This window comes from Taudactylus pleione, unplaced genomic scaffold, assembly GCF_031769625.1.
Source record: "Taudactylus pleione unplaced genomic scaffold, aTauple2 ptg000556l, whole genome shotgun sequence".
NCBI lineage: Eukaryota > Metazoa > Chordata > Amphibia > Anura > Myobatrachidae > Taudactylus > Taudactylus pleione.
The window spans coordinates 18,470,954-18,491,920 of NW_028284958.1; the positions used below are offsets into that span (position 1 = coordinate 18,470,954).

General features: G+C 45.2%; 1 protein-coding gene across 1 annotated transcript in view; it reads left to right on the top strand.

Annotated features, from left to right (window-relative positions):
• The window catches only part of ALDH1A3 (aldehyde dehydrogenase 1 family member A3), a 41,965-nt gene that overhangs the window by 3,805 nt on the left and 17,193 nt on the right, over positions 1-20,967 (top strand). The window contains exons 2-3 of the mRNA XM_088452867.1: positions 16,319-16,423; positions 19,656-19,796. Of these exons, the coding sequence (XP_088308993.1) occupies positions 16,319-16,423; positions 19,656-19,796 (246 nt within the window). The remainder of the gene's footprint in view (positions 1-16,318; positions 16,424-19,655; positions 19,797-20,967) is intronic.

The window sequence follows — 20,967 nt, forward strand, 5'->3', positions numbered from 1 at the left end:
TTGCAGTGTGTCTAGGTATCATTATGTTTAGTGGGATGAGTATTGTAGGTTGCGTGTGTCTGGATACAATTATGTATGTATTACACAATGTGCAGACACTGATATAGTAGGTTGTAGTGTGTCAACTTTGCAGTATCATTATGTTTAGTGAGATGGGTATTATAGGTTGCGTGTGACAGAGTTGCAATGTGTCCGCATATTATTCTGGAGATATTTCAATGTGGATATAGTTTTAGGGTTCAAACAATTAAAGGGTTGAAATCCTATTTCTGTAAAAAAAAAAAACGGTCCTTCCCTCTATCTGTTAAAGTGTCACTTTCAGCAGAAGCCCCTGCCAGAGAAAAGATTTGCCGGGTTCCTCTGGTGATAGTCTAGTTCAGTGGTTCCCAACTTTCTTGAATCACGGCACCCTAGAGTATCAGCATTTTTCACGGCACCCCTGGGCCAAAAGTTTCTTATTGAGAAAAATTATTAAATGAAGTAAATTGCGATTATCTGTCATCCTAAGGTTCAGTTACGGATGGTGGACAGAATTGTGCTTCTGCTTGTACACTTATTTTTTGATTGGCAGCCACCAGCTCTGGTTTTGCCGATCGCACTGATCATAAATAATTTGATTTGGTCCCAGACCACAAACCCGAGTTGCCCCTGCAAGTACCCTGAGCATCCCAGGGAGCCACGGCACCCAGTTTGGGAACCACTGGTCTATTTAATAAGTATAGTGGTAGTCCAAGTACTGCCACAATCATTCTTCTAGAATCTTCATCTCTGAATGGGGATCACAGGAGATATTCAACAGAAAAACAGCTATTATTATTTAAAGGGAGAATTTTTTTCACATGGGAATAATTTTTGTTTTTTAATTTTTTGGTAATTTTTTTATATATTTTTTTATTTATTGGAATAGACATAGACACTGTGTACACAATAAGAGAACATCAAACATATAATCAAAGCCATTAATATTTTTTTCTTTCTTTAGCAAGTGGAACTGAAATCCCAATTCCAAGTTTCCAGCACCACTGCACAAGCGTGAACCGGCTAGCCAGGTCGCGCAAGCGCATATAGCTGGAGCAAAGTGTTCAGTCCATTCTTACCTCTGCTAGGCAGTATCACCTCAGTAACATTTTATAGATAATTTAAATCAATTGAAGGCTGTCTATTGCTGCAAATGGCGGCAATAAAATAACCATCCCAATTGCCTTCATTAATAAATAGGCCCATTAGTGTGTCTGGATATAATTTACTTCATTCACAAATGTCGACTTTTGTGAATGTTGACATTTTTCTTGACGACATTACGTCCATTTCAACATTTTGACTGTTGACCTTCAAAACCTGACAACATTCTGACTGTTGGCATTCTAACTGGATCTCTGTGAGGCAGTATGGTGGAACTAGGGTGCATTGGATCAATCATACCTGCCAACTGTCCTGCGTTCAGAAAGCCAATATAGGGCCGTATTCAATTAGTTTTGCACCTGCGATACTTTTTCGCATGCTGGACTATTCGCCTATATCGCGTATTTTAGCTGCGGAAACCTATCGTGCGCGTCCCCGCGATTTGTCGTTTTCAATTCCAAAAGACGCGAAAACTCAACCCAGCGACTGCAAAACAGTGCTGTCAGAATTGGGGAAGTCCGTCTGGCACCCCCTAAAAGATGCACTAACATTGGGGATCAATGTACATACCCCCGATTAGCTCTAATAAAGCTATTTGGGGTACTTAAGGTGCGTCAATAGCTTTTAATTAGCATCTTTGCTCAAGTGATGAAGAATAGCTTTAAGCTGTTTTTTAGGGTGAAAATAAGTAGGGATGAGCGGGCTCGGCTATCAGAGATCCGAACCCGCCCAAACTACGGGGATCCGAGGCAGATCCAAGTCGGCTTGGGTTTTCCTGCCTGACTCGGATCTGAAAACGAGGCAAAACATCATCCCGCTGTCGGATTCTCGCGGGTTTTGGATTCTATAAAGGTCCCGTGATCGCCGCCATTTTTTCATTCCGGCTGTGGAGAGTGAAGAGGGAGGAGGGAGCTGGGATCTGTGCTGTTGCTGTGGCACACTGACGTGCATAGGGGCTGGCTACTGTTGTCCATATAGGGGCTGGCTGTTGTCCTGTCCATAAGGGCTGGCTGGCTGTTGTCTATAGAGGGGCTGGCTGGCTGTTGTCCTGTCCATATGGGCTGGCTGGCTGTAGTTCTGTGTTGTCCAGGGGATGCTCTGTCCTTCAGGGGTGCTCTTCACCCACCCCCAGTGTGAAAATTATTTTTTTTGGGTGCGTTAGCTACACTTGTCATCAGCGCAGGGATGCTGTGCTGCTGTCTGTTGAGGGGTTCACCCCAGTGTTCAAAAACAATATATATTTTTTTGTGTGCATGTTAGCCATACCTGTCATTGGCGTAGGTACGCAGGGGTACTGTGCTGCTGTCTGTCAAGGGGCTGCTGCCCCAAAAAAATAAAAAAAAATTTTGTGTGCGTGTTAGCCACACGTGTCATCGGCGTAGGTGCGCAGGGGTGCTGTACTGCTGTCTGTCAAAGGGCTGCTGCCTCTTTCAGGGGTTCACCACAGTGTTCCAAAAAAAAAATTGTGTGGTTGTGTGCGTAGTGATTATGGAGGACAGTCACATGACCGGAGAGCAGGATCCACATACCAGTCTTGTAGCTGCCGACAGCAGTCATGATGACGATGCAAGGCCGTCAACGTCATCTATGAAGGCCGATGTACGAGGGTTTAAGTCAGGCCAAAATGTCAGGCTAAAAAAAATCCGATTTTACCCTGTTAAAGCAAAAAAAATTTAGCTAAGTCAGCTTTAGAGAAACAAAAAATTGGCAATATGCCATTCACTAAACGAAGTGGCAAGGAAAGGATAAGGCATTGGCCTGTATTTATGATGATTAATGGTTCTAATGATAATTTAAGCCCCTCTGCTTGTAGGAGAGGTAAAAAAAAATTGTTAAGACGAGTAAGACACCGGTACCAACTGTGTGCTCTGAAAAATCACAAATCCCCGAAGAGAGTCCAAGTGTGTCCGCTGTTGCCATGTGTGAGCCTCACCTTTCTAGTAATACTGTACTTGAAGAGGATCCTCCTTCCACCATTTGTGTGCCTTCTGAAGTAGAAATCGAGGATGCTTCTGTGGAATTGCACGAGGAGGATGAGGACAATATGTATCTAGTTGGCGATAACAACAAGGATGATGAGGATGTTGATGGTGAGGATGTTTATGAAAACTGTAAATCAGGCAACAGTTACTGCCCATGGTGGGAAATATCCCATTGTTGCCATGCCTGGGCAAAGTACCAAAAAATCCACTTCTCATGTGTGGAATCATTTCCACCCAAATCCGGACAACTTTTGCCAAGCCATTTGTGACTGTTGCCAAGTAACAGTGAGTAGAGGTAAGGACCTTAACCATCTTGGAACCTCCTCCCTGTTACGTCACTTGCAGCGCACTCATCAAATCGGAAAGGATTTTGAAACTTTGGGGACAAAAAAACAAACAACAATCAGTCCAGTGTCACCAAGCTGCTCCCTTCTATCTGGATCCAAGCTCCTGCAATATCCACCACCAACACCTGCATCATCATCAACATCCTCATTCGTGATCGGAAGTAGTCCTGCATCCAATATCATAAGGACTGACTCCTCTCCTATCCATTGTTCCTCAAAATGATCCTTGAGTGTTACGCCTGCTGATGCTGTTGCTATAAGTGGATCTTCATCCCAGAAGGGGACTAGGAAGAAGACTACTTTTAGTAGTTCAGGAAGTTCAACCAAACAATTGACTGTCACACAGTCCTTTGCATTGGCGAACAAGTATGACAAGCAAACACCCAGCTGCACAGTGGATTACTGACGCCATAACAGCTATTCTGTTATTAGATGTGCGTCCAGTGTCCACCATTAATGCAGTGGGTTTTACCCAGTTAATGGAGGTCCTGTGTCCCTGCTACAATGTGCCTTCTAGATTCCACTTCTCTAGGATAGCAATTCCCAATCTGTACAAGGGCATTAAAAAAAACATATTAATGTCCTCTGAATTGCCGTTGTGCCCACTCTCCATTTAACCACAGATAAGTGGACAAGTGGGACAGGGCAAACTAAAGATTACATGACTGTGACAGTCCACTAGGTAGGTGTATTGCCTCCAACAGTGCAAACAGCAGCAGCTAACAAATGCCAACTCATTCAGAGGCAGGCTACTCTGTGTATCACTGGTTTTAGTAAGAGGCATACCACTGAGAACCTCTTAGAGAAACTCAGTGAAATCATTGCAAAATGGCTTACCCCACTTGGACTATCCTCAGGATTTGTGATTTCTGACAATGCCAGCAATATTGTGCAAGCAATACATGTGGGCGAATTCAATCACATCCCATGTTTTGCTCACACAATTAATCTGGTGGTGCAACATTTTTTTAAAAATCTCAGGAGCATGCAGGAGATGCTCTCGCTGGCCAGAAAGATTTCTGGGCATTTTCGACATTCAGCAACTGCGTGTCAAAGATTGCAGCACCAGCAAGACCTGTTGAATTTGCCCTGCTGTCAGCTGAAGCAAGAGGTAGTAATTAGGTGGAATTCTACCCTCTATATGCTTCAGCGGATGGAGGAGCAGAAAAAGGCCATCCAAGGCTACACTACGGCCTATGAGATAGGGAGAGGAGCAGGAATGCACCTTAGTCAAGCTCAGTGGAGAATATTTTCCGTGTTGTGCAAGGTTCTCAAACCCTTTGAACTTGTCACAAGTGAAGTTACTTCAGACACTGCAAGCTTGAGTCAGGTCATTCCCCTAATCAGACTTTTGCAAAAGCAGCTGAAGAAACTGAAGGAGGAGCTGAAACGGAGTGATTTCGCAAAGTACGTGGGACTTGTAGATCAAGCCCTTCATTCGCTTCGACAGGATCCAAGGGTCGTCAATCTCTTGAAATCAGATCACTATATTTTGGCGACCATACTTGATCCTAGGTTTAACTCATATCTTGTGTCTTTCTTTCCGACGGACATAAATTTGAAAAGATGCAAAGAGCTGGTGGTGAAAACAATTGTCAGCTCAAGCGGAACGTGACACTGCAGCATCTCCTCCTTCGGTTTCTACAGCTGCCAGGAAAACACTACATTTTCCTAAGAGACCCACTGCTGATGGTGATGCAGATCAGTCAGCAAAATCTAATGACATCTGGTTGGATCTGAAAGAACTGCCTACAGTGAGTGACATGTCTACTGTATGGTGGATGGCTATTCTAGGGATAGCATCCAAATAGGTATGTCAGACAATCCGTATCACTACTGGCAGGAAAAAGAGGCAATTTGGAGTCCCTTACACAAACTGGCTTTGCTGTACTTAAGTTGCCCACCCTCCTGTGTGTACTCTGAAAGAGTTTTCAGCAGCCGGGAACCTTGTTAGTGATCGTTGTAGGAGGTTACTTCCCCAAAATGTGGAAAAGATGATGTTCAGCAAAATGAATTACAAATTCCATGAGGAAGACATTTACCAGCACTTAAGTCCAAAAAAGACATTAGTGTCTGACTCTGCTGGAATCCACCATTACAGGGACGAATTCAGAAGAGGATGATGCACACACTGATGGGGATGACGATGACGACATCTAATCTAATGTATTGTAAAGCCAGTTTGTGTATGGGATCATTGCCACCAATATCCACTGTGCATTGGCAGCTTGTTTTGTGGGGGGTCCAAACAAACCAATAATTTCAGCCACAAGTGGCAGTCCCTGTCGCTGAAGTTATTGGTTTGTTAAACTGTGAATGTCCTGTTTCATATATACAACATAAGGGTGGGTAGGAGGGCCCAAGGACAATTCCGTGTTGCACCTCTTTTCTTTCCATTATGCGCTGTTTGGGGCATTGCTGTCTGACATTTTAATGTTATGGTTTATGAATGTCCAGAAATTGTAATGGCCACAGACAGCATCTCTTGCATGTCCCTTTCATTTTTTTTAAAGAAAATTCTGAACCAATTGCTGCTTGTTGTGTCAACCCAACGGCACAAGTCGCACAAGTGACATTCAGCCAAAAGGCCGCATCCTGCTTCACGGCCCAAAAGCCAGCTGTCGTCACTCCTCACCAGCCCTCAAGGCTGTAATGGCCGCAACTTGCTAAGAGTTCCAGGCCTCAAGGCTGTTGCAGGACTAATCATAGTTCTGTATACCACTACTACTCAGCCCGGAGGCTGCATCAACAATTAACTTTCAATTCTTCAGCCAGCCAATTATCAATTCAGCCAGTGGCTGCACCAATTATCAATTCTTCAGCCAGGGGCTGCATCAATGATCAATTCTTCAGCCAGGGGCTGCACCAATTATCAATTCTTCAGCCAGCGGCAGCACCAATTATCAATTCATCCAGTGGCTGCACCTATTATCAATTATTTCACCAGGGGTTGCACCAATTATCAATTCTTCAGCCAGTGGCTGCACCAATTATCTATTCTTCAGCCAGGGGCTGCACCAATTATCAATTCAGCCAGTGTCTGCGCCAACTATGAATTTTATTCAGCCAGTGGCTGCACCAATTATCAAGTATCAACTCTTCTTACTTCAGCCAGTGGCTGTGCCAACTATCAACTGTCACTTCTTCAATCCTCAAGGAGTACCCCAACCATCATCTTTGCACAGTCATCAACTCTATTTATCAATCAGTTTTGAGCCAACTAGCTGGATGCAACCTTTTGGCCCTTAACTAGATGAAAAAAAATCAATATTGTGAGCTGTGAGGTGGTCAAAATTGACTGGAAATGAGTGGAAGTAAATGTTATTGAGGTTAATAATACTGTAGGAACAAAAAAAAGCCCCATTTTATGTGATTTTAGCTGTTTTTATGATTTTATAAGAAAAAAATCCAGATTGAAAACCAAAACTGAAAAACAAAACACAGAGGTGAGGTTTTGGCAAAACCAATCCAGATCCAAAACCAGGGGAGATCCAGATCCAAAACCAAAACTTGGGGGTCAGTGCACATCTCTAAAAATAAGTAGTCCTCATAGAGGTTGCAACTAAATCCCAGACCGTTGATCTTGCAGCTTATTGGCCCTCCAAATCTGTGACGCCTCTCCAAAAAATCCATCTTTTTGCCACATACACTCTGCTGAAGATTCTGGGCCTGATTCAGAGCCGAACGCTCTGACCAGAGCGCTCGCTCTGAATCAGGGCCCTCCTCCATGAAAATGGAGCGGCCTCCTGGCCGCTCGCATAGCTGTGGGTGACCACCCACAGCATATGCGAGCGTCCATGATGATGGTCGCGATGGTCTTGACCATCGCGACCATTGGGCTTGCGACAGAGACCCTTGCTGCCGCAAGCCCTGGAGTGATTTTGGCTCTATCAGAGCCAAAATCACTCCCACTGACATCACTAGTGATGTCAGTGGGGCCGGCTTCAGATGGTAGGCGTTCCCATGGGAACGCCTCCGTCTGGCAGGCACACCCCCGGCACGCCCACCAAAGGGGGCGTGCTGTCAATCAACATCGACAGCACGCCCCCTTTGGTGCGAGACCCGGAGCGATGGAGAGCCCGTCGCTCGCCGGGTCTCGCGCATGCGCACGACGGAGCTCCCTCCGTCGTGCGCATGCACAGTGGGGGAACATCGACCCGCTTGCGAGCGTCCTGCGCTCCCGAGTGGGTCTGAATGACCCCCACTGATTACAACAATTCAGCATTATATGTACTTTTTTGCATATGTTTGGCTGGGCTGGTCCAAAACTCCTTTTGCTATTAATATTTTGCCAGAACCTGAGGCTTGGCCGGATTAGTACTCCTTAGTTTAATGTGTTTGTCATATTTTTGATGCCGTATCTATATGATTTTCCATTTTCCGCACCGATATACAAGTATATATCCTGATTCTTTAAGTGTTTATATTTTTCATGCCACAAAAGTACCATATATTGTTTCAATAAGTTGAGGAATTTCATTCCTTTTTATATATCTGGGAGCCGGGTTATGACTACTGTATAGTTACTTAAGTCTAATGCCCTTGTCAATTATTACTTATCCTGTACAATTTATATATGTTTATATAAATATATATATCTAAATATTACTTTGTTTGTATTTAGGCCGGGAGGTGATAGGGGATTTATTCCTGATATATATGTGATCTTCATATTTTTGTTTCTGTCTTTATGTCGAGGGGGGAAAGATTTATTTTTTATTTAATCTATTTTGGAGGCCTTGTGGGCTGGGGTCGGTCTCCACTAGCTTAGGGCCATCTAGTTTTTTGCCCCTGTTGTATTATTTTCAGTAGGCACCTGTTTTATTATTTTCAGTAGGGAGGGGGGCGGGTTTTAGATAGATTAGGTTAGTTAGTAACGGGTTAAGGGTTTAGGGGATCCAGGTATACCTAGATTGGGGTTAGGTCATACAGGGTGGTTTGATTTGGGATTTTTTGGGGGGATAGGTACTTTATATATTTTTATAATTTATATATGTTGGCAGGCATGGAATGGTTTTTGTTTTTGTATTTTATTCTGACATGTGATATTTTGTTAGATTATATAATGTCTAGACAATATGTCTGTTCATATAATTTATCCTATATAGCTTTTAGACCGCGTGGGCTCAGATGGCGCCTTTGGGTCGCGCGGTAACATCCGCACAGTTTGAGATGGCTATGGTCTATGGGCCTGATTCAGAGCCGCTCGTAAGCGGCCGCTCGTTCGCTCCGAGCGATGTTTGCACAACTGCGCATGCGTATGGGTTGTAATACGCATGCGCGAACCAGTCATTGCGGTCGGAAATTGTGTGCTCGCAAAATAGCGAGTGCCTGCTAATTTGAGTGACAGAATGAGGCGTTTGTGGGTGGTAACAGGGGAAGGTGCTTGAAAACGGGGAGTGGAGATCCGAACGCAGGCGTGCCAAACGGTCAAAACGGGCGTTTTAAGGGTGTGCATAATTAACAAAGCAGCGTCATGGACCACGTCACTTGGTTGTCTTTTAGCCTGAACTGCTCGCATGATTGCGGTAGGAAAATCCAACCACAAGCACTGCGAGCAGTTCAGATGCCTTTCGATGTACTCGATTAATCTAATAAATAGCGGAGATGAAGTATGATGCGAGCGGCCAGGGGGCGTTTTTAAAAAAATAGCGAGCGCATGTTTCGTTCGCTCGTTCAGACATAGAGGCGTCAACAGACCGCAAAGAGCGAGCACTCTATTTAAATATCCGGCCCCTTTTTCTGAATGAGCGAGCGCAAATAGCGTCCGGCTCTGAATCAGGCCCAATGTTTCTATTATCTACCATGATTTATGCTACTTATATGTGTATCATTCAATCAGAGCATTATAATGTGTTGTATATTTTATGCCTGCTGATAATATTAGCTTATTGTATTTTTTGTTATTTTGTTTGGGTGTGTTTCGAAAATTCAATAAAAATTCTAAGATTAAAAAAAATAAAATAAGTAGTCCTGTTAAATTTGAGGTACTTGAAAAAGGGTGCAATCATGGTTTAAAGTCGCTAAAGTAAAGTTTTAAAAAACGTAAAAAACCGCGCCAGTAGCAGGCATCTGCAATTAAAAAACACATCACCCATACTTGCAGACCCCTCAAAAGTCTATTTCGCTACTTTTTACGTTTGTACCTCCACTTGGCACTTTTTCGCCCCCATTTTCAAAGTGCTTTTTTGGGGTGTTCCTCATATTTTTTTAGTTTTTTTTGATGCAGTTATCCTTTGGGTGGCTTTTCGAAGGGAGCTGAGTGGTTTCCCCACCTTTGCACCACAAAATAGCGATTTTGCACTTCGTTTCCACACCTATTCAGAGGTGAATCTTTTTTGCCTATTACATTGCATTGCATTTTTGCGAACGCGAAAAGCGGATGCAATTGAATACGGCGATACTTTTCCAACAGGTGAAAAGTCGCAATCCGCGATACTTTTTCGTAGATTCTGACTTTTCGCCGCTAGTTGAATACGGCCCATAGTCAGAATGTTGTCAGGTTTTCTGGAACTGTCCCAGTGTCCCACTGTGAGCGGGAATTTGTGGGGAACACACTCTGCTGCGGGTAAGCTGCGGTAGAATAGATGCCGCATGTATTCACAGTGTAGGGGGAGCCTGGGAGCAGTCCAGCATCTTGGAGAGTGCTGGGCACGTCCCCACAGTGACGCAACCGGGGGTCCCACGAGACTCTGCCCCCTTTCACTATTGCTTTGCCCCTTTTTCTGATGCTCCGCCCCCTTTGGTGTACGCAATGTCCCACATACTCGAACACCAAAGTTGGCAAGTATGGATTAATGTCATGACTGTATACTGTAGATACAAGTGGCCCAGAAGGTGATTTACAAGAAGGTTAAATCTCTACAAATAGGATCATTTGAAGTGGTATGTTGGTTCTTTCTTTGCCTCTCACTATGCTGTACCTGGGCTGGAGCGGTGCCTAATTACTCTTGATGAGCTCATGCTCTTGCCCTCTCTAGACTGTGGCCCTCATTCAGAGCCTCTCGCTAGCGGCAGTACGCTCGTTCCGAGCGATGTTCGCACATCTGCGCATGCGTACGGATCGTTATACGCATGCGCGAACCAGTCAGTGCGGCCGAAATTCATGTGCTCGCAATATAGCGAATGCCTGCTATTTTGAGTGACAGAATGAGGCGTATGTGGGTGGTAACAGGGGAAGGTGCTTGAAAACGGGGAGTGGAAATCCGAACGCAGGCGTGCTTAAAGGTCAAAACGGGCGTTTTATGGGTGTGCATAATTAATACAGCAGCGTCATTGACCACGTCACTGGGTTATTTTATAGCCAGAACTGCTCGCAAGATTGTGGTAGCAAAAACCAACCACAAGAATAGCGAGCAGTTCATACGCTGGTCGATGTACTCGATTAATCTAATAAATAGCGGACATGACGTATGGTGCGAGCGGCCAGGGGGCGTTTTTAACAAATAAACGAGCGTATTGCTCGCTCGTTCAGACTTAGAGGTGTGAACAGACTGCAATTTGCGAACGGATCATTTGAATAGCCACCCCTTGTTTTTGAACGAACGACCGCAAATAGCGAACGGCTCTGAATCAGGCCCTGTTTCAGCACTCAGGACCTCATTCAGAGTCGGTCGTTGCGGCCGCACGGTCGTAAGGGAAAAGGGGCCGGATATGCAAATGATGCACTCGCAAGTTGCGTCCTTAAGATCGGATCGTTAGCTGGCCGACCAAGGGGAGGATGCGGCCGTAAGACAAAAAATACGCCCCCTTCTCGTACGCATTACACGTCATCTCCGGCCATATAAGGATTAATCGAGACCATCGGTAACCATCGGAACTGGTCGTAGAGCTTAAGGTTGACCATACCCTCTCTTAAGCACTACGATCAGGTCAGTGTACAAACCACCCATGTCCCGTGTGCCATGACACTACTTTGTTAATTATGCACTCCCATAAAACGCCGTTCGCATAATTAGGCACGCCTGCGTTCGGATCTCCAGTCCCCCGTTTTCAAGCACCTTCCCCTGTTACCACCCACAAACGCCTCATTCTGTCACTCAAACTACCGACCTGGCTGGAGAGAGAAATTTCTGATCGTAGCAGCTATTTTGCGCACGCGCATTGCGAACTTTACGCATGCGCAGTTTAGCGAACATCAGTGGCGTACGACCGTGCGGCCGCAACGACCAACTCTGAATAAGATCCTCAGTATCAGGCAATGGGGGAGATCTGTCAAAGCTTAGAGTGAGATAAAGTGGTGAAGAGATAAAGTACCAACCAATCAGCTCCTGTAATTTTTCAAACACAGGCTGTAAAGTGACAGTATGGATAGGATTGTTTGGTACTTTTTCCCTCTCCAAGCCTTGAGAAATCTCCCCCACTGTCTTTTCTCTCATCCAGGATGCACATAGGCCCTGATTCAGAGCCAGACGCTCCGAAAGAGCGCTCGCTCTGAATCAGGGCGTTTGTTTATTTTTTTTCTGCGGCCTCCTGGCCGCACGCATAGCTGTGGGTGGCCACCCACAGCTATTGTGAGCGGCCAGATGATGGTCGCGATGGTCAGGGCTTATGATTAAAAATCATAAGGGTTGCAATGTCAGAGTAACCAGTCATAGCGTCGCACACAGAACCTTGCGCCGTCCACGAAGAATCACATTCCCGCAAGCCCCAGTGAGCTTCTGGCTCTTAATAGAGCCGGAAGCTCACCACTGACATCACTCATGATGTCAGTGGGGCCGCCCCCAAACGGCAGGCGTTCCGTCGGGAACGCCTCCATTTGGCCACCCACCCCCCCCTGCCCGCCTCCAAAACGGTGCGAGCTGTCAATCAAAATCGACAGCCGCCCCCTTTTGGTGCGAGACCCGGAGCGACGGAGCGCCCATTGCTAGCCGGGTCTCGCACATGCGCACGTCGGATTCGGCTCCGGCATGCACAGTGGCCAAACATAGACCCGCTCGCGAGCGCATAGCGCTTGCGAGCGGGTCTGAATCAGGCCCATAGTACCTCAGCAGCTGTCTCTTCCTTTTGTGTTCCTATAAGGCTCGCCCTGCCCAAGAGGATAATGGAAATTGTAGCTCCATCAGTGATAGCTTCTAATGCAGACTGCGCTGTGCCCAATAGGGAGCAGCGGAAGTCTGGATTACACTTTGTTCTTGTAATATTACTATAGTTTTGCAGTCTGTCATCGTTTATTGCAGCCTGTGGGCCAGGAATTAGAACATGAGCAGAGTCAGACGGCATTGTGCACACCTTTCTGTGTGTGTATAGTATATACTATAGCTACTGTATGGCTTGTTTGCAGTCTATGGGTTAATGCATATTTTAACTATATCCATTTTCAATGTATTGTGGGTGGCTGTGGAATGAGGGCCTGATTCAGAGCCGGATGCTATTTGCGCTCGCTCGTTCATTAAAAAGGGGTGGCTATTCAAATGAACCGTTCACACTTTGCGGTCTGTTCACTCTTCTATGTCTGAACGAGCGAACAAAACTTGCGGTCGCAATTTTGAAAAAGACGCCCCCTGGCCGCTCGCACCATACGTCATGTCCGCTATTTAATAGATTAATCGAGTACATCGAACAGCGTATGAACTGCTCGCTATTCTTGTGGTTGGTTTTTCCTACCACAATCTTGCGAGCAGTTCTGACTATAAAATAACCAAGTGACGTGGTCAGTGACGCTCCTGTATTAATTATGCACACCCATAAAACGCCCGTTTTGACCTTTAAGCACGCCTGCGTTCTCATCTCCACTCCCCGTTTTCAAGCACCTTCCCCTGTTACCACCCACATACGCCTCCTCCTGTCACTCAAAACAGCAGGCATTCGCTATTTAGCGAACAAACGATTTTCGGCCGCACTGACTGGTTCGCGCATGCGTATTAAAATCCGTACGCATGCGCAGTTGTGCGAACATCGGTCGGAACGAACGAGCGGCCGCTTACGAGCGGCTCTGAATCAGGCCCTGAGGGAACTATGCATATGGATATTGATGTTTTTCTGGTCGTCCATATTCTGTGGTGTTTTTCTTTTAATTTTTACCTTGCAGTGTGCGGCTATAGGATTACTGAGGAACCAGCCATCTTTTATCTTAGAATATGCGGGAAATGTACAATTAACAGTTATGGCTGTGCATCTGAGGGTCATTTGCCCCCATCTCTCCTCCACTGACAGGTGGACAGAAGGAGATGAAGAGACACAGCTGTCTTGTAGATGGATTAATCAAACCTTGGGGAAAAATCAAGTGGAGATAGAGATAAAGTACCAACCAATCAGCTTCTAAAGCTGGGTACATATTAGTAGATATATTGATTGATTGAACGATGAACAGTATATCGGTAGCGGATCGGTGAGTGTGTACATCCAATATGTCTGTGAACAACGACGGTCACAGAAATATCAGGTCGGCCCTGCAGCACAGCCAATACCAATATATCTTGCAGATATATCGGTGCATCTGCATGTGTGTACGGACAACCCTCCGACCACCCGTACACTGGCTGCAGGGACATTGATATCACAACTGGGCTGGTAAATGGGGGCAGGGCTTAGCGGGCCAACAGGGGGCGGGGCTAAGCTCCGTGTCGGGAGCAGGAAATAAAAACATTGGGGTTTACTTTGCCATCGATGCCGGAAAACCATTGGCTCTCTGCCATCAATGGCAAAACCATTGACAATCGGTAGTAAGCCATCGATATTTGTTAACTATCAATGGTGTGCTGCTTATAGTGAGGACAGTTATGCATGAATCTCCAATTGTACAGACACAACATAAAATGTACCTCTCAACTGTCCAGATTTCGGCGGGAGAGTATCGATTTAGGTGGACTGTCCCGTTCTCATGCACTTCGAACTGAGCGGGTAACACGGTTTGCAGATGTCTCTTGCGCCCATGGTATTAGAAGCAGAGAGGAGTAATGTTGGGGTTGACCTAGCAGTAAGAGAACACTAGACTTGCTCACCCTAATAACCCGGTAATGCCTTCTTTCAGAGGCCATATCCAAAATTAGATATTTCAAATAGGAGTTCTAGAGTAATCAGTTTTGAGTGTGTGTAACAGTCAGTATAGAAAGGTTACATTACTTGTGTGACTTTCACTGTCAGTTTCAATATAGACATTTGGCAGGGTGCATGTATCCTTACAGACAGGTTGCAGGGTGCAAGATTCAGCACAGACAGATTGCAGTGTGTGTGAGTACAAACAGGTTGCAATGTATTTATCACGGGATTGGTATGAATGACCGCCGGACGTGAGCCCGAACAGCGCAGATCCCGACGGAGGTAAGTAAACCACCTAACCCTCCCCTCTCCCCCCTAACCCTCCTTTAGGTGTGCCTAAACCTACCAACCCTCATCCCCGCACTCTAAACCTAACCCTCCCAGGGGGGTGCCTAACCCTAACCCCTACCGGGGGGTGCCTAACCCTAAGTCCCCCCCCCCGGGAGCCCCTAACCCTCCCCCTCCCCACTCGTGGTTGTCCGCTCACGACGCCCGGCTTACCTTCGCTCGCTATGTCGGGCGTTGGGATGTCGTGTGTGGATAATGATAGGCGTCGGGATTTCGACGCCTATCATTAATCCCCTGCCGGGATTTCACAGTCGGGAAGCTGGCGGTCGGCATTTCGACCGCCGGCTTCTTGGCTACATCCCATTTATTACTATCACCAGGTTGCAGTGTGCAGCTACTGTATAAAGATTTTGTAGTCTGCATACTGTTTTAGGAGCCTACTTACTTATTTATGTATGTAGTAATTGCAGTGAATCCTTTGAAAACACCTATTTTCGGAGGATTGCAACATTATTTAGCATTGGTGCTCTATAACATAAGGGTACCGCTGCTTATATCAGAGGTATCTGCAATGGTCTTTAAAATCTTCATTTGCATAAGCAGTCCCCATAGCTTTCTATGGGGGCTACAGTACTAAAATGGTCCCTTTACCAAGCTACAATAAGTGAAGCTCAGCCATTGTACCCTATAGTCTGCAGTACGTTTTTGCAGCCATTTTGCCAGAGAATGATTTTCAGGTTAGTCACCGGTAGCATACTCTTTTGCAAGGTAAGTGGGTCTGAACCCGGCAGTGAATTGATAGTGTAAGGTATCACTGTGCTCTTTGTCAGTACAGGCTCTTTTCGGCTTTGATATTGTTTGTTCAGGTAAAGGTGATAGGTATCTGCACATATTGCAAAGTTTAGTTACGTATATGAAGTTAGAGATCATTGTTCATAAATGCATTGTAATTTTAGTTAATTGTTAAAAGTGTTAATTGGGTGTAGCATTCCTACCAGCATACCAGGTTGCACAGCAAAGGGGCTGCAAATGCATTCTGGTCAGCTCTATTATTATTTTTGGATTTTATAGTTGGGCGCACAGTCATTCCACTCTGATCTAAATGTAACGTGTCATTCCACTCTGATCTAAATGTAACGTTCATGCCCCTGCCCTGGAGCACAAAGTTGTATTCAAAGGTGCAAATTTTATACTCAGTAACTGAGTTTTCTCTTAATTCTAAATCAGCCGCATTGTGTTGTAATAATAAAAAGTGGATTAAGTTGTAAAGAAGTATTAATAGTTAGTAGTGCATAATCCATGCCTCCCGTCTCTTAGGATTTTGGTAGGGGTGCCCCGATTACACACAAAAGGGGCAGAGTTTCAACCAAAAGTGGGAGGTTTTGGCCAGACATGGGATAGAGTTTAGGAAGATTGGGGGTTTGATGGGATCAGGGAAGGACTTATGTTGTCCCATTTCACGTGTCTAAACAATGGGAGGTATGATAATCCATAGAAATTAACGGTAAGAAATGTTAATCAATATAGTTAATTATGATAAGTAGAAATGATGCATAGTTCTATATAATCTGTAACTCGCCATCTTGTCTGTTCTTCCAGATATTCATTAACAATGACTGGCACCAATCAGTGAGTGGAAGAACATTCCCAGTGTACAACCCAGCTAATGGCAAGAAGATCTGTGATGTACAGGAGGCAGATAAGGTGAGGGCAGGCTTGCTTGGTGCATATGTTAAAATATCTTGGCCAAACTTTAAATGATGAGATAATTTCCCTAACAGTTCAGCAGATTATTTCCTTCATTCGGTATTTGGGTGCAGAATTTGGGGGTCTATTCAGCAATGGGATAATGGAGAAGATAACGTAATTATCTTCTCCATTAATTCCCATCTCGTAGAGTACCACACTGTAGGGATCAGCCATTGATCTCTACAGTGCTTTAACACTTTTTGATATTCAGCACAGCAAAAAGTGTTAAACTACTCAAAAAATATTAACTTTATATAACGCCATCTCAGAATGGCGTTATATGAAGAAAATACATAAAATTCCCCGAAAACTGCAGGGATCCCTCTGCCGCCTCCTCACTACTCCCCCGGCGGCTTTGCGCATGCATGACCTTGGGTCACGCATGCGTAGCCGCGCCATCGGGGAGGAGGTAAGTAACAAAGCTACTTCTGTAGCTGCGATACTAACCGAGGGGACAGCTGCTTTTCGGAGCAGCTGTCCCCGCACGGGAGCAGTGATGAATTGCTCCGGTGTCAAGTTTCCCCCGCTGCGAGTTGGATACTTAAGTATCCCTCGCAGTGAGACCATTACTTAATCATCGGGGGCCATACGGCCTCCGATGATAGATGGCCCCTCAGACTCTTGTTCCTTTCTGTTCCAGCCCAGCAGGAACGGTACGTAAATCCCCTTTGTCTACCTCTCCCCTATCCAGTAACTGTCAGGAAGGCGGAAGGAGGAGGCACAGGTTCTTGCGCCCTTACATTCCAGCCTAGCGGTAATAGATAAGTAACTCCCCTTGCCAGTGGGCGGGGCTTCGGCAGGACTGCCGTAACAGTGTAATAGTGCAGGAGCTCTCTTCAGCGGCGGGTTCTCTCTGGGTCCTCCTGCAGCGGGGTTTCCCACAAGCTGCCTGCACCATCGGGGTCCTCCATTCTGGGGGTCTTTTCAGTGGGTCCTCCTAATGATGAGCGCATCCTCTGGGTCAGCGGGGGTTCCCCCTAGGGTACAGGAGTCACCCTCCTTCATCCGCAGGCAGCATGGCTCTTGCCTATGTGTGCCGGCAACCGCAGTGACAGCCATTCATAGCCCTGCTCACGAGGTCTCCTAACGTCGTCAGTACCAGGCACCGGCTGCAGGAATCCCACCAACAGCAGACGGCAGCTGTGGCTCATCAAGAAGACTGGGGCAACAGCAGGGTTTCTCCTTCCGGGCAGGGCCGGCCCTATCATTACGCGTGTTACGCAGCCAGGCAGCAGCTGTTTAAAAAGTTTTTATAGGTGCTGCTGCTACATTTATTCTGTTCCTGTTCATCGGGGCCCCTCTGATCCATGGGGCCCGGTATGGGTGTCCCTTTTGCCCCCCCCTGTCGCCTGCCTATGATTCAAGCCATTTTTTACATAAAATTATGCAGTAATACAGTAATCTCCAGCAAAGTGCTAATTAGCACTTCAGATCGCAGTCCCCATTATTATCAATGGGGACTGCAATCTAATCCCTATGTACTAAATTCCTAAAAGCTAAGGTTTTTGGAGTATAGCCACGGTAGTTTACACCATCTTCAGAAGGTGTAAACTAATGTTTGCCTATGGGCGCTCCGGGGGCCAGGAGAGAGATCTTTCGATCTCTCTCCCTGCAGCCCCCGGCCAGTCCCGGAAGCTGACGCTGTGCGGATGCGCAGTGTCAGCTTCCCCTGGGGAAGTCTTTCACTTCTGTGAAAGACTTCTCAGAAATGCCTGGGATATAACTCTGGCGGACAGCGGTTACCGCAACCGCTGTCCCTGCGAGTTCACGGTAGTATATAGCCGGGATATTTTCGTAAAAATTAAAATATTCACGGAGAGTTGGATTGTTAATAATCGCTGGAGTACCGCGATTATTAATACATACGCCCGTGTGTCTCCCTTATAGTACAAATGTATTGATCCAAGTACTGTACTAACTGTATGAATATCTGAAAAGCTCCAAATTCTGTATTATAACAGCAAACTTCTGTAATACTTTACACATAGTACCTTATTCAGAGGCAGCCGTACGGTCTACGACCGCACGGCCGCCTCGATGTTTTGCCAGTGTGCATGCGCACGAGGGAGCCATGGGAACGCCTACCGTTTGGGGGAGGCCCCACTGACAGAGCCAGAAGCTCTCCGGGGCTTACGACAAGTGAGACCCTACCCTAGGGACTCGTCGTAAGCCCCGATGGTTGCGATGGTCTCTGACCATCGCGACCATCACCTGAGCGGTCGTTAGAGCTGTGGGTGTTAACCCACAGACTAACGACCGAAACAGAGGCGGCCGGTCAGGATGCAAGTGGCCGCCCAGTTTCTGAGCGACCGCTTGCATCCTCCGACCGCCTCTGAATGAGGCCCATAGTGCTTACGGTCAGCAGCTACATACATACAGTAAGATGTATTTTCCATTACTAAGGATCAGTTACGTGGGTTTTGTGTTATTGTATTAATAAATAGATTTTAATTAATCTTTAGAATGTAGGAGATATGAGGAGCATTTAAGGGGCCTGTGGTCTGATGCCATATAGTGGTATTAGATGTGCCTTGTAGAGGAATGTGGGGAGGTCTGATGCCATATGGCACGATCAGATAAGCATTGTAGGGAAATGTGGGAAGGCCGTCTGTGGAGCATTTAAGGGGCACGAGAGGAAGTCTGATGCCAAGTTGGGGGATCAGTTGGGGATTTTAGGGGCATGTAAGGATGTCTGAGGGGAGTGTAAGAGACATTTGGGGAGGTGTAATGGCAGTTGTGTTCATGAAAGTTGTGCAGTGCTTTATACTTCATACTCCCTTGAGTCTCAGTTATCTCCGTACACAACTCTTATTACTCACCTGGAATCTTGAACAAAGTCAATGTACCCATAATTTGGACACACGATGAATCTGAATTTCTAGATTATGTGGGATTTTACCTCATTTAAGTTTTTTTATGGCCTGCGCAAAGTTCGAGTCCATGTGTTTCCTGGTCTTGAATGTAAAAACGCTGGGAGCCCTACATATTGGGGGCAGTTCCGGGAGCGGAAGATGGAGGTAAGTTGCCTTTACTGTATAAGCCTCCACTTCTCGTTTAACACTATTTTGAAGAATATGTAATTAATTTACCTCAGTTTTACGGCCAATTGACCTCCACTTTCTGCTTTATCCACTTACATACAGTCTTATGTGTTTCAGATGACTAATTGCTCTTTGGTGTTTAATAGGCAGATGTGGACAAAGCAGTGGAAGCGGCACGAGCTGCATTCCAGAGGGGTTCCCCATGGAGAAGGCTGGATGCCAGCGGCAGGGGAAAGCTGCTTCACAAGCTGGCCGACCTTCTGGAGCGAGACAGACGTGTCCTGGCTGTAAGGCCATATATGAAATATCTACATTCATTTATTTTTTATTCATTAAGGATTCTGACAAGTGATAGAAAGTTAGCCTAAATTCAAAAAATATATTTCATTTACATGGATATAACATATTCCCATCATTGAGATCATTTGTAACAACATACAAATAATCTTTTTTGTTAAATTGGCCAAATATAATTTAACAACTATTTTTTTTTTATTGCATGTTGCTTAGCCCAATGTCTTTTGCATAATTTCCTAGAATTCCATTTGCTTTGGATAATGTTGTTGTGGTCCAGAATGAGGAGCCATTTTTTGTATGAGCCTATTATAGATAGGAGGAGTTGTATCAATCCTCGTAAAAAGGACAAGTTGGGGGCGTTACCCATATCAGCCAATCAGGTTGTACCTATCATTTTATAGGCTGTATTACGTAGATAAATGATAGCTAGAAGTTAATTGGTTGATATGGACAACACCATTACTGGTCTTTTTTAGAAGATTTGATAAATAAAGGTGTCCTGCACAAATATATAATAGTATCTCAAGTGGTTCTGTTCAGGTGCTACACTGGGTGGTTGTTCTAAGCAGCTGTTAAGATTGAGGGTAGTCAAACCTCAAAATAAGAAATGTATACACAAAGGAATAAACAGCACTACTAACAATTTAAATTAATTTCTAAAAGATGGAATGGATTATATAATATGATATTTATATTTTATATTTATAATATAAAAAAAACCCATATAATTAATAAGCACTAGAATTCAAACAGTAATCACTGTATATAATAATTGGGTTTCACAATACTCAATAATTCATATTAAAATTGATAAAAAGAGGATCCCTTGTCTTAACATCTGGGATAGTCCAATGAAGGGCAAAAGTGTAGATTGCAGCACATGTTCCTATTGCAGCCTCCTGGAATAATTTAATAATACGGCTGATGGCACACAGAGTCTATGCAAAAGTACACATCAAACAGTCTTGTATATTTACCACCATAATCCAGAATTAGAGGGTTCCTATAGCAGCAAGAATCCTGCAAGGTGATAGTTCCTAGGTAGAGGTAGATCTTGTAAATAATATTTGCTTGAAGATGGTATATGACAAGTGGCCGCAGTGAGTCAAAGGTCAGAATTTCCGGGGCTTGGTCCAGTTGTCATAGGATGCCGTCAAAGTA